General features: G+C 40.9%; 2 protein-coding genes and 6 non-coding genes across 19 annotated transcripts in view; 1 reads left to right on the top strand and 7 right to left on the bottom strand.

The window, feature by feature from the left end:
• DARS2 (aspartyl-tRNA synthetase 2, mitochondrial) overlaps positions 1-4,992 on the top strand; it is a 34,968-nt gene extending 29,976 nt beyond the window's left edge. For 3 of the 5 annotated variants that reach the window (XM_032291341.1, XM_032291344.1, XM_032291342.1), the window contains 3 exons: positions 104-214; positions 3,013-3,088; positions 3,981-4,992. In XM_032291341.1, coding sequence (XP_032147232.1) covers positions 104-214; positions 3,013-3,088; positions 3,981-4,168 — 375 coding nt within the window. In that variant the 3' untranslated portion in view covers positions 4,169-4,992. The remainder of the gene's footprint in view (positions 1-103; positions 215-3,012; positions 3,089-3,980) is intronic. The other 2 variants (XM_032291345.1, XM_032291343.1) reach the window with 2 other exon arrangements.
• Positions 1-11,993, bottom strand: part of CENPL (centromere protein L) — a 65,201-nt gene extending 53,208 nt beyond the window's left edge. Inside the window, exons 1-8 of one of the 8 annotated variants that reach the window (XR_004272802.1) lie at positions 11,689-11,989; positions 11,367-11,401; positions 11,097-11,145; positions 10,841-10,906; positions 10,262-10,291; positions 10,012-10,036; positions 9,785-9,832; positions 9,429-9,604 (exon numbers count right to left, since the gene is read on the bottom strand). The gene's annotated coding sequence lies outside the window, so the exon portion shown is untranslated. Of the gene's footprint in view, positions 1-9,428; positions 9,605-9,784; positions 10,076-10,261; positions 10,292-10,840; positions 10,907-11,096; positions 11,146-11,366; positions 11,402-11,688 lie in introns of those variants that run through there. The other 7 variants (XR_004272800.1, XR_004272799.1, XR_004272803.1 and 4 more) reach the window with 7 other exon arrangements.
• On the bottom strand, positions 9,674-9,750 carry LOC116560358. The gene has a single exon (XR_004272936.1). It is a non-coding gene; the product is annotated as a small nucleolar RNA SNORD81 (small nucleolar RNA).
• Positions 9,897-9,973, bottom strand: LOC116560361. Its single transcript, XR_004272939.1, has one exon. It is a non-coding gene; the product is annotated as a small nucleolar RNA SNORD47 (small nucleolar RNA).
• On the bottom strand, positions 10,417-10,498 carry LOC116560364. Its single transcript, XR_004272942.1, has one exon. It is a non-coding gene; the product is annotated as a small nucleolar RNA snR60/Z15/Z230/Z193/J17 (small nucleolar RNA).
• LOC116560359 lies at positions 10,974-11,056 on the bottom strand. Its single transcript, XR_004272937.1, has one exon. It is a non-coding gene; the product is annotated as a small nucleolar RNA SNORD79 (small nucleolar RNA).
• LOC116560367 lies at positions 11,479-11,543 on the bottom strand. The gene has a single exon (XR_004272945.1). It is a non-coding gene; the product is annotated as a small nucleolar RNA SNORD78 (small nucleolar RNA).
• LOC116560363 lies at positions 11,802-11,862 on the bottom strand. The gene has a single exon (XR_004272941.1). It is a non-coding gene; the product is annotated as a small nucleolar RNA SNORD44 (small nucleolar RNA).
• Positions 11,994-12,041: the final 48 nt, after the last annotated feature.

The following is a 12,041-nucleotide window of genomic DNA, read 5'->3' as shown; positions in this document are numbered from 1 at the left end:
CCGTCTCAAAAAAAAAAAAAAAAAAAGAATCTACAGGGTCTTCAACCTGTAGAACAGAAAACCAGACATTTTCTCTAACATAAAGTCTCTGTGAATCTTCTAGGTCCGTAGCCAACACTATGACTTGGTTTTAAACGGCAATGAGATAGGAGGTGGTTCGATTCGAATTCACAATGCAGAGCTACAGCGATATATCTTGGCAACCTTACTAAAGGTAACAAACACCATCTGCTATCCTGGGCTTATTTTTTTACCAGAATATTTTTCAGTTTTGTTTTTTTCCTGTTGTTGTTGGCTTTTGTTTTTGAGACATTCTGTCACCCAGGTAGGAGTGTACTGGTACATTCACAGCTCACTACAATCTCAACCTCCTGTGCTCAAGCCATCCTCCCACGTCAGCTTCCCAAGTAACAGTGACTACAGGCACATGCCATTATGCCTGACTAATTTTTTTGTAGAGATAAGGTTTCCCTGTGTTGCTCACACTGCTCTCAAACGCCTGCTCTCAAGCAGTCCTCCCGCCTTGGCCTCCCAAAGTGCTTATGCTGGGGTTATAAGCATAAGCCACCACATCTGACTTAAATCAGCCTATTTTATTAAACATTTGTTATGAATGGAGGATTCACAAGATACAAAATAGCATCAGCTATCTCTCTACCTTTAATGTAGGACTTGGAAAAGTAATAATATTAAATACTTAAATAGTATCTGGCTCATAGCACTATTAAACAGCACTATTTAAGTACTAATTAATAGTGCATATTAAATACCCTTATAATAGTGCAGATAAATGTCTTTATTCTGCCCACTCTAAAGATGAGATTTACTGAGGCAGCTTACTTGCCAAAGTGACAGTACAAAAGTAAGCAGAGTCAGGATTTGAACCCTGCGGGGTGGCTCTAAAGCCCATGCTCCTAACCACTACACTGCTTAAGAAAACCATGCAGCTTGAAAAAAAATAAAATAAAATGAAAACCATGCAGTTGGAAGTGACTAAAATTGATAATGTTGGAGAAGAAGTTTGAAAAGATTTTATATCACTTATTAGATACTACTTTAGCTATATTTAAGGTGGGTATATAATTTTAGTGATAGTGGAGTAATCAGGATTTTTGAAAGAAAAAGAAGAGTCTGTACAGGTGCAGACCTAAGAATTTGAAGTTTGTTGGTGATGCTATAGAAGGCTTGGGTAGGTTTCAAAAGAAAAAGTCTTTCAGGACTAGAGAGTTTGGTCCTGAAAGACCATTTTGTGGGATTAACTGACAAGTGTGAGGTAGGACGGAAGAACTTCATTTGTGAGAGCAGGATTGGAGAACTCTGACTATAAGATGACTCCTTTAGCTTTAAGCCTTCAATGTCCTTAAAGTCTAAGGGTATTGTGAAATCTGTTAACTTTGTTGTTGTTGCTGAGACAGAGTCTCGCTCTGTCTCCCAGGCTAGAGTGCAGTGGCACAATCTTGGCTCCCTGCAACCTCAGCCTCCTGGGTTCAAGCAATTCTCCTGCCTCAGCCTCCCAAGTAGCTGGGATTTCAGGTGCGTGCCACCACGCCCAGCTATTTTGTATGTTTAGTAGAGAGAGGGTTTCACCATGTTGGACAGGCTGCTCTCAAACTCCTGACCTCAAGAGATCCACCCGCCTTGGCATCCCAAAGTGCTGGGATTACAGGCGTGAGCCACCACGCCCGGCCAAAATCTGTTAACTTTGCCAAGTCAAAGCCTCCAATCACCATTTGAGTTTTGTGCATTTGTTTGTTTGTTTGTTTTTAAAAAGATGGAGTCTCACTCTATCACCCAGACTAGAGTGCAATGGCATGATCATAACTCAGTGCAGCCTCAAACTCCTGGAATCAAGTGATCCTCCTGCCCAGCCCAGCTTCTAGTCACCAGTTTTCAGCCTTTTTCATTCCTCTGATTGTGAAACTTTTCAAAAGAGTCAGTAAGAATACATTACTTCTTTTTTTTTTTTTTTTTTGAGACAGTCTCACTCTGTCACCCAGACTGGATGCAGTGGCGTGATCTCAGTTCACTGCAACCTCCACCTCACGGGTTCAAGTGATTCTCCTACCTTAGCCTTCTGAGTAGCTGGGACTACAGGCACACACCACCACCCAGCTAGTGTGTGTGTGAGTGAGAGTGAGTGTGTGTGTGTGTGTGTGTGTGTGTGTGTGTGTATTTTTAGTAGAGACAGGGTTTTGCCATGTTGGCCAGGCAGGTCTTAAACTCCTGACCGCAGGTGATCTGCCTGTGTTGGCCTCCCAAAGTGCTGGGATTACAGGAGTAAGCCATTGCATCTGGCCTAGAATACATTACTTCTGTTGCTTCCCTAAACAGTGGTTCCCCCCTCCAGCTGCACCTTAAAATAAAATCACCTGGAAAGCATTAAAAAAAAAAAAAAAACAAAAAACACTGGTGCCTTGGCCACACATCAGACCAACTGCATAAAAAGTTCTGAGTATGAGGCTTTGGCATATTTGTTTGAAGCTTCCCCCTTGCTCCTGATTTATAACCTGGTTGGAGAACCATTTTCAAACTCACTTTCAACATTTCTACAAGTACTGCCCTACACGTTACTCACATGGTCACCAAATCCAGTGGCCTCTTCTTGACCCTTAAGCTCTCTTTCCTCCCAGCAGCATTTGACAAGTCGCCCACTTAGTAATGTTCTCTTCCCTTGGTCTCTGTGACAGGAGAGTTCCCTGCTTTTCATCTTCACCTCCTCATTTGGTCTCACTCTGTTTGCATTGTGAATACAGTAAAAGCTGCATTTACTGAACACTAGGCATTTTTGTACATGTTAATGTCATCTATGACTTGTCTTTTTCCCTTGCTAACTTGTAAATCACTTAAGGTAATTTTTTCTTTACACTTTTCCAATAAGTTTTTATTATTAGTTAAGTCAGGTTTGGGTGTTTTAAAACTCAACTTTGTTTTCCCTTTATCATCTAAGCCTAGATGGTGGCCCTTAGTGGACCTTCAACATATATTTAAACTGAATTATCTTTTGAATTTCAGGAAGATGTGAAATTGCTCTCCCATATACTCCAGGCTTTAGATTATGGGGCACCCCCTCATGGAGGAATTGCCTTAGGTAAATAATTTTTCCTTTTATAAGCTAAACTGAATTCCATTGCACTGTCTCAAATTCGGGCTCTCAAGTTTGTGGTGGTGGAGGTGGACGGAGAAGTCTAAGAGTTCCATGAGACTATAAGTTTCTGTTTAAATTTCAGTAATGGCAGGGGGAAGAGGGAGACAGCAATCCACCATGGCATGTATGTACCTATGCAACAATCCTGCAGGATGCAGGATGTGCACATGTACCCCAGAGCCCAAAGTATAATAAATTTCAATAATATATATTTTAAATGTATCTTAGCAGTTATAAAGATATAATTTAACTGATAATTTGCATTTGAAAGATCATGAGTAGTTTAAAACTGCAGACCTTAAGTCAATGTTGTTCAAATCCCTGTAGCCTCACAGACACACTCACTGGATCTGGAAAGCACTGCTCCATAATGTTCAGCTTGTATGAAAACAGGAATATGCCAGCATTCTTCTGTTTGCCATGGTTACTCACTTTGCTTGTTTTGTCAAAGCAAGGAAGAGTGAGACATTCTAGGAAGCTCACCTAGATTGTAGGCCCTAGCAACAGGAACTTCCTTCTGTTTATGGAGTTCCCTGCCAAGCACCAAATACATTGTTAAACCTGTTTTAGGGCCTTTAGTAAGCCCTTGCTAGGAACACTAATTGCTGTGATAACCCAAATAGCATGTGAACATTATTAGTCCTGAGTACTCTTCCAGAATTACATAGAAAAGAACCCCTCAAACAATACAAGTTCTCTAAAAAGGTAGAGAACTATGGTTGGCTACAGTTTGTTAAAGATTCTTATTTAAAAGTTCTCTACAACTTTTATAGAAAAACTTAGTTCCAACATTACATTACATTTCTCATCTGTTATCTTTGTATTTTACTCACAGGGTTAGACAGACTAATATGCCTCGTCACTGGATCTCCAAGCATCCGAGATGTCATAGCCTTCCCAAAGTCCTTCCGGGGACATGACCTCATGAGCAATACCCCAGATTCTATTCCTCCTGAGGAACTGAAGCCTTATCATATCCAAGTCTCCTGGCCAACAGACTCCAAAGCAGCAAAAGCTCATTGAATCATGCATACCATACAGAAAGTTGAGCTTTTGGGTTTTGTCCTGTTGGTTCCCCCAAAATCAGATCTAGAGTTCTGCCACAGGTCTGACAATCAAGTCTTTACATGGAAGGAATCCAGGCAGCATTCTTCATCACAATGAAGCAGAAGATACCCAATTTTGACTTGATCACATGCATCATTCAGGTTTTTTTTTTTTTTTTTTTTGGTTTTTTTTTTGAAGTTCCTTTTTACTTAGAGAGGTGTGAAAGATGGTTCTTTGTTGAAATAATATAGTGGGGTGTACTGTTTTCAAATCATGTTTTTCATACCCCAATATTAGATTATTCACTTAGGACACAGGTAATCAAATCATGTGTGAAATGTGGGAAAATGGTTACCCCTGTAAAACTAGTGAGTTGATAGAGTTTATTTCATCAGCCTCATCAGGAGAATCATATAAATCAAGCTTTATAATGACATTTCAACCATCAACATAATATAGTGAGGAGTACCATAATACAATGCAGAAAACATCACTGAAATGAGAGTCACAATTTTTTTTTTCAGTGTTTCAGCCTGAGGGAGTTACATAAACCTCTCTTAGCCTCCCTTCCTGCTAATGTTGTGTAAAATACATACTTGCCCTGGCTACCTCACAGGGCTCTTGTTGCTAGAATCAGAGGAGATAACATCTATGAGATAAAGTGAATAAAAGTACTTTGAAAAACTATAAAGCTTTTCACAAATGTGAGATATTATCCATCCATACATAGGTAGGTAGATGTATCTCTATAGCTTCAGATCAAACAAAACTGATATCAACAGTAAAAGTCATTTTATTTATCAATTTTGTTTATATTTCTATTTTTAAAGATATTGGCTAGGAGTGGTGGATCACACCTATAATTCCAGCACTTTGGGAGACCAAGGAGGGTGGATCACTTTAGGTCAGGAGTTTGACACCAGCCAGCCAAACATTGTGAAACCCTGTCTCTACTAAAAACAAAAATTAGCTGGGTGTGGTGGCACATGCCTGTAATCCCAGCTATTCGGGAGGCTGAGGCATAAGGTTTGCTTGAACCTGGGAGGCGAAGGTTGCAGTGAGCCAAGATCGTGCCACTGAACTCCAGCCTGGGTGACAAGAGTGAGACTCCATCTCAAATAAAAAACATTAAGTCTCTGAACAAAGATATTATTGACCTTAAATTAACCCCAAATGTGCGAAAAACTGAACACCAAAACTCATTGTGATATCCTTATAAATTCTAATGCAACTAAAAGTTTTAATAAACTAATAATTATGAAATAAGAACAAGGTCTTGATCAGTGATTTTGAAATTGTTTTCTTCTACTCAGTCTTCAGTTTTGTCTTGAAATTCTTGATTTATAACTTTTTTTGAGACGGGAGTTTCCATTGCCCAGGTTGGAGTGCAATGGCACAATCTCGGCTTACTGCAACTTCAGCCTCCCAGGTTCAAGTGATTCTCCTGCCTCAGCATCCCAAGTTGCTGGGATTACAGGTGTGTGCCACCATGGTCAGCTAATGTTTTTGTATTTTTAGTAGAGATGGGGTTTCTCCATGTTGGCCAGGCTGCTCTCAAACTGCTGACCTCAGATGATCTGCCCACCTCAGCCTCCCAAGGTGCTGTGATTACAGGCGTGAGACACTGCACCTGCCCTGATTTATAACTTTTTTTAATGGAGAAACAGGATCTTTGGGCCAGGTGCAGTGGCTCACGCCTGTAATCTCAGCACTGTGGGAGGCTGAGACAGGTGGATCACAAGGTCAGGCATTCGAGACCAGCCTGGCCAATAATACTGAAACTGTCTCTACTAAAATTACAAAAAATTAGCCGGTCGTGGTTGCGGGGGGGGGGGGGGGGGGGTGCCTGTAATCCCAGTTACTCAGGAGGCTGAGGCAGGAGATTCACTTGAACCATTAAAAAAAAAAAAAAAAGCAAGAAACAGGATCTTGCTATGTTGCCCAGACCGATCTCAAACTCCTAGGCTCAAACAATCCTCCCTCCTCAGCCTCTCAAATAGCTCTAACTACAGACACCCACCACATGCCTAGCAATTTATCATTTATAAACACTAAGCCCATCAGTTTTATATCCTGCCCATTTTTGTCAGTCTTCTAAGCAACAGAAACTGTAATCTTTGTTTTAAAGTAAGCTTTACCTCCAAGTGTAATTTGTGATGCCCAGTAGGCTGTAGCGTATGAGTGTCCCCTAGTGCAGGAAGCTGGTTTGCCATTAGGTGGAGCTTTTTCCTCAATTTGCCCTTTCACCTAATCTCTCATTTATGGGTGTACTTTAGACCCAGGTCTTTGCCAGCAGTGTTCTCACAGTAAAATAGGGTGTCTAACTTTACCTGCCTTTTCTTAGCAGAAGTCCTAGAGATGCCCTTTACTGGGTAGGAAAAATAAATTTTTTTTTTTTTTGAGACGGAGTTTCACTCATGTTACCCAGGCTGGAGTGCAATGGCGCCATCTCGGCTCACCGCAACCTCCGCCTCCTGTGTTCAGGCAATTCTCCTGCCTCAGCCTCCTGAGTAGCTGGGATTACAGGTACGCACCACCATGCCCAGCTAATGTTTTTGTATTTTTAGTAGAGACGGGGTTTCACCATGTTGACCAGGATGGTCTCAATCTCTTGACCTCGTGATCCACCCGCCTTGGCCTCCCAAAGTGCTGGGATTACAGGCTTGAGCCACCGCGCCCGGCCTAAAATTTTTCATCTATACCACAAGGGTGCTAATTTCTAAATATAATAGATTCACTATTATTGTTTAGAGCCTAATTCTGACCAAAATATGGTCTTTCTATCCTGGAAATGAGAGTTACAGAAGACACCAAAAAGCCAGAGATTATTTTTTAGGTTACAGATACCAAAGGCCCTATGACCCAGGAGCCAATCTTTTTGAGATGGGGTCTCACTGTCACTCAGGTTGGAGCAGTGGTGCAATCACAGCTCACTGCAGCCTCAATCTCTTGGGCTAAGGTGACCCACCTCAGCCTCCCAAGTAGTAGCTGGGAGTGTACGAGTGCACCACCATGCCTGGCTTTTTTTTTTTTTTTTTTTTTTTTGAGAGAAAAGGGGTCTTGCCATCTTACCCAGACTGGTCTCTGGGCTCCTGGACTCAAGCAATCCATGCATCTCAGCTTCCCAAAGTGCTGGGATTATAGTTGTGACCCACCACACACAGCCACAATCCTATCTTCAGTATTTCAGAGACCTAGTCACTTTAGGCATTACTTAGCTTGTCCTCGCATGTATGAGGAAGAAAAATGCTTATTTTGAAATACAGTGAAGTGTCACTCAGTGAGGTGTGTTAGGATAAATTTTGAAATGAAGTTATTTCTCAAAATTTAAGGAACTACTTAAAGTCAAAAACAGCCAGGACTTTGGAATTCATGCTAAACTGAAAGCAGAGTTTATTTCAAATTCAGTCTCCCCAAACTCCTATAAAATTAAGGTTGTATGTGGCAAATTTTTAAAAACAAGGTAAACAGTTGCCAGCTGCAACAGTAATCATTAGCTTTCAAGAAATCTTTATTGTATGAAGTTTCTCCTTGTTGAGATCTATCAATTGTTAAGTCCAACGGGATTATTTTATGCTTAGACTTTAGTTGAATAAAACATCTTTTCCCAGAATTCCCTTCTCTGAAGAAACAGAACCATCTGTGACACTGATCACATTCCTTGCTTTTTAAGCATAATTCATCCTAAAGATGCTACCTTAAATATACTTATTTTAAGGAAAGTTAATTACTTTGTAACATGAGCTAACAAAAAATAAACTATGGCCCACCCATGTGCTGTGGCTCATGCCTATAATCCCAGCACATTGGGAGGGTGAAGCAGGCGGATCACATGTCAGATCAAGACCATCCTAGCCAACACGGTGAAACCCCCATCTCTACTAAAAACACAAAAATTGGCTTGGCATGATGGGTGGGCATCTGTAATCCCAGCTACTCAGGAGGCCAAGGCAGAACTGCTTGAACCTGGGAGGTGGAGGCTGCAGTGAGCCAACAACACACCACCGCACTCCAGGATGGGTGAGATTCTCTCAAAACAAAAGAATTCATATGTCAGGCACAGTAGCTCATGCCTGTAATCCCAGCACTTTTGGAGGCCAGATCAAGAGGCAGATCACCTGAGGTCAGTTCAAGACCAGCCTGGCAAACATCTCTACTAAAAATACAAGAATTAGCCAGTCATGATGCCAGGTGCCTTTAGTCCCAGCTACTTGAGAGGCTGAGGTGTGAGAATAGCTTGAACCCAGGAGGTGGAGGTTGCAATGAGTAGATACACCATTGCACCCCTGCTCAGGGAACAGAAGTTGCACTGAGCTGAGATCAACACCACTGCACTTGAGGCTAGACTCAGTCTCAAAAAAAAATTCAGCCGGGCGCGGTGGCTCAAGCCTGTAATCCCAGTACTTTGGGAGGCCGAGGTGGGTGGATCACGAGGTCAAGAGATCGAGACCATCCTGGTCAACATGGTGAGACCCCGTCTCTACTAAAAATACAAAAAATTAGCTGGGCATGGTGGTGCGTGCCTATAATCCCAGCTACTCAGGAGGCTGAGGCAGGAGAATTGCCTGAACCCAGGAGGCGGAGGTTGCGGTGAGCCGAGATCGCGCCATTGCACTCCAGCCTGGGTAACATGAGTGAAACTCCGTCTCAAAAAATTCAGAGGGTAACCGGAAATGTATTTAAACAAGTTTTATCATTAACAGGACTAAAGTGCTTTAGCCCAGACACTCAGATTAGTAAAACCGTTATTGCTAAACGTTTCCCGACAAATATATAACCACAGCTACATTGACATTCAAATTAAAATTGTCCCACCTTGAATTTTGACTCCTTGGTCCATCTTTCCCTGATAACGTAAATTCTGGCAGATTGAAGTAACCAGTTGGCCCCTTACACCCACTACTTTTGGCATCCCTAAACACTTGTTTGCCAAAAACCTATATGGAATTATCACTAGTTGGACATGACTTTCTCAAACGGAGCTCCATCAATACTTTAAACTCAAGATCAATTGACACAAGGGCCTATTAAACCCTGACAATTTACTCATTTAGAAAATTAGGCAACATTGCACTTTAATGCAGGATACCTTATAACACCTATAAAATTTTAATTGGCTACGCTGTTAATAAAGCAAATGCCCTGGAGTTATAATAGCCTTTGAATGAGATTTATGCTTACAACTAAAAATTAACAGATGAAAAGCACTGTCCTTTTTGAAGTAATCACTCCATACTCCAGATGGATTGCAGCCATTTATTGAAATTGGAGACATTTTTTGATCTTGTTGAGACTCCGTATCAGGCTGTCTACAACGTCCACTGGGAGGCCGAGGATCATTTGAGCCCAGGAATTTGAGGCTGTGGTGAGCCTTAAAGGGCCACCGCACTACAGCCTGGGTGAGGAAAGACCCTGTCTCAGAAAAGAAGACAACTTTTAGCCACACTTCCAGACTTAAATTAAAATGCAACATGGGGAATGCAGAATATCAGATATTTTATTGTCATCAAGTAATCAGTGAGAGAGTTCAAGTTGGAGTGAGATCATCATGTATTCTGCAATTACAATAGTCCCAGTATTTCCAATCCTCACCTTTCAAGGGCCAAACTGCATGCTTGCTTGCTGTGGTCATTAAAAATTCTGAAAACAAAGACAACATGTTAATCATGGCAAAAAACTAATGTGTGTTTCTTGTTACTACAGTAACCTCAGAATCAAAATGGAACGGTTTTACAGTGATATCATTATATTTCATTTGGCAGAATCATTACATCATTGGTTACACTGAAAATTATCACATGTACCAGAAACTGACTCACCTAGTTTTTAGTTTAGCAGGTCTGCCTGTTACAAGATGAAAAATTTCATTTAAAACAGATCTGCCTGTTAGAAGATGAAAGACAATTCCATTTAAAATTTGCCCTACTCAATTTCCTTCTCAGTCACATTTTATTCAACTTCCTTTTCAGTCACATTTTAAATTTTAAACAGCTAAACACTCCCATCTACAGATTAGGGTGTATACACCACCAAAACATCCTTTGCCACCTTAAAATAGCTTCAACTAACCTGCATTTCTTCAATCATGAATTCCGCGTCCTGAAATTAAGGGACAATACACAGTAAGACAAACTTACATACAATTAAGAGTAATCCAAATCACGAAAAATTATATAGAATGGCTATATTTCCCTTTTCAAGGGTATAAACTGGAGTGTTACAGCCAGATACATCAGATAGGAGCGAAAGACTTAATACTGCTCATCAGTGTTAGTCTGCTGAACTATGTTATCATCATTGTATTGGCTTTTCAACACTTAAAAACCATACTTGAGGCAGGGCATGGTGGCTCACACCTGTAATCCCAAGCATTTTGGGAGGTCGAGGAGGGTACAAGGTCAGGAGTTCAAGACCAGCCTGGACAACATGGTGAAAACCCATCTCTACTAAAAATACAAAAATTAGTCAGGTGTGGTGGTGTGCACCTGTAGTCCCAGCTAATCGGGAGGCTGGGGCAGCGGAATCACTTGAACTCAGGAGGCGGAGGCTGCAGTGAGCTGCGATCATACCACTGCACTCCATTCTGGACAACAGAGCAAGACTGTCTCAAAAAAGAAAACAAAAAAACCATGCTTGAGACTGCTATACCTTTGCTTCTTTAAAACTTGCACCACAAATTGCTCCACACGGTGTAGTCAAACCGACTCTCCATACCTGCAGAAATTTAATCTCCTTTACCAATAGGTAGTAAAATAGGTAGATTTTTAAAAGATTTCCCAGCTACTGTTTCAGTTTAAGATTAATCTCCATTTTCTTTCAGAGAGATTCCCATCTGTTTTAATTTTAAAATCATCACTAACAGTATCTCACTCAATAAATATGTTAATATCAATAAAAAATATACCTTTAAAAGGTCTCCAACATCTGCACCTGAAAAAGTTTAACACCATTTCCTACAATGAATATCACTTACTTCTCAAAGTAAGTAATATTCAAGTATTTACTTTCAAAAATCTTATCCAATACTTTTAAATAACTGCTTTAATACAGGACTTTTCATACTACCTACTTTACAAAATTTTATAACAAGACAAATCCCTAACACAGTCAATTAGTAAGATCACATTTCAGAAGCCAGCCACAAACATGAAAGGAACTGTCTTCATGTCCTTACCCAAGCAAGCCATCCATGGATAAAAACGTTACCAGCTGCAATACAAATGAGGGCTTCCATTAAAATGCTGAACATCATTAAACTCTTCTTTTCAAAGTTGTCTGTCACAGGGTTCTTCAGTGTTAACTTTGTCTACATGCTCAATTCAGGTCAGACATTTGATCAACATCATTACACAAACCCCCGTTACAAACATGCTCAAGGAAAATACACAAACGCCATTCCAGGCAATATTTGTCAGCCAAGCCAAGCCAAGCCGTAAGCCAGTAGCTCAGCAGTAAGCATATCAGTAGAAGCATTCTCATTAAGTCCATCTACTTACCAGAATCCATAAAGCTGGTCCAGGCAAGTTGGATTCCACCTAAGAAATTAAGAGTGGTCTTAGAATAGCCACAGATGAGTTTTCTCCCCCTGCCAAAACTAACAAATGCCTTTAGTCAGTTAGAGCTAATTAAGACCTTCATGTTCAGTCAGTATTTGCTTATCATCATCCAGGCTGCATTTACAATCTTTCTTACTAATTGTAACAGGACGAGAATCTGGTATTTATTTCATGCATTCAGCACTCATGGGAAGAGTGCATAATGCACATTAAGAATTTAACTCTAGGCTGGGCGCAGTGACTCAAGCCTGTAATCCCAGCACTTTGGGAGGCCGAGGCGGGTGGATCACAAG

Source organism: Sapajus apella, unplaced genomic scaffold, assembly GCF_009761245.1.
Source record: "Sapajus apella isolate SASKATOON/1434 unplaced genomic scaffold, GSC_monkey_1.0 scaffold25, whole genome shotgun sequence".
NCBI classification, from domain to species: Eukaryota; Metazoa; Chordata; class Mammalia; order Primates; family Cebidae; genus Sapajus; species Sapajus apella.
This window is presented reverse-complemented; position numbering and strand designations above follow the sequence as displayed.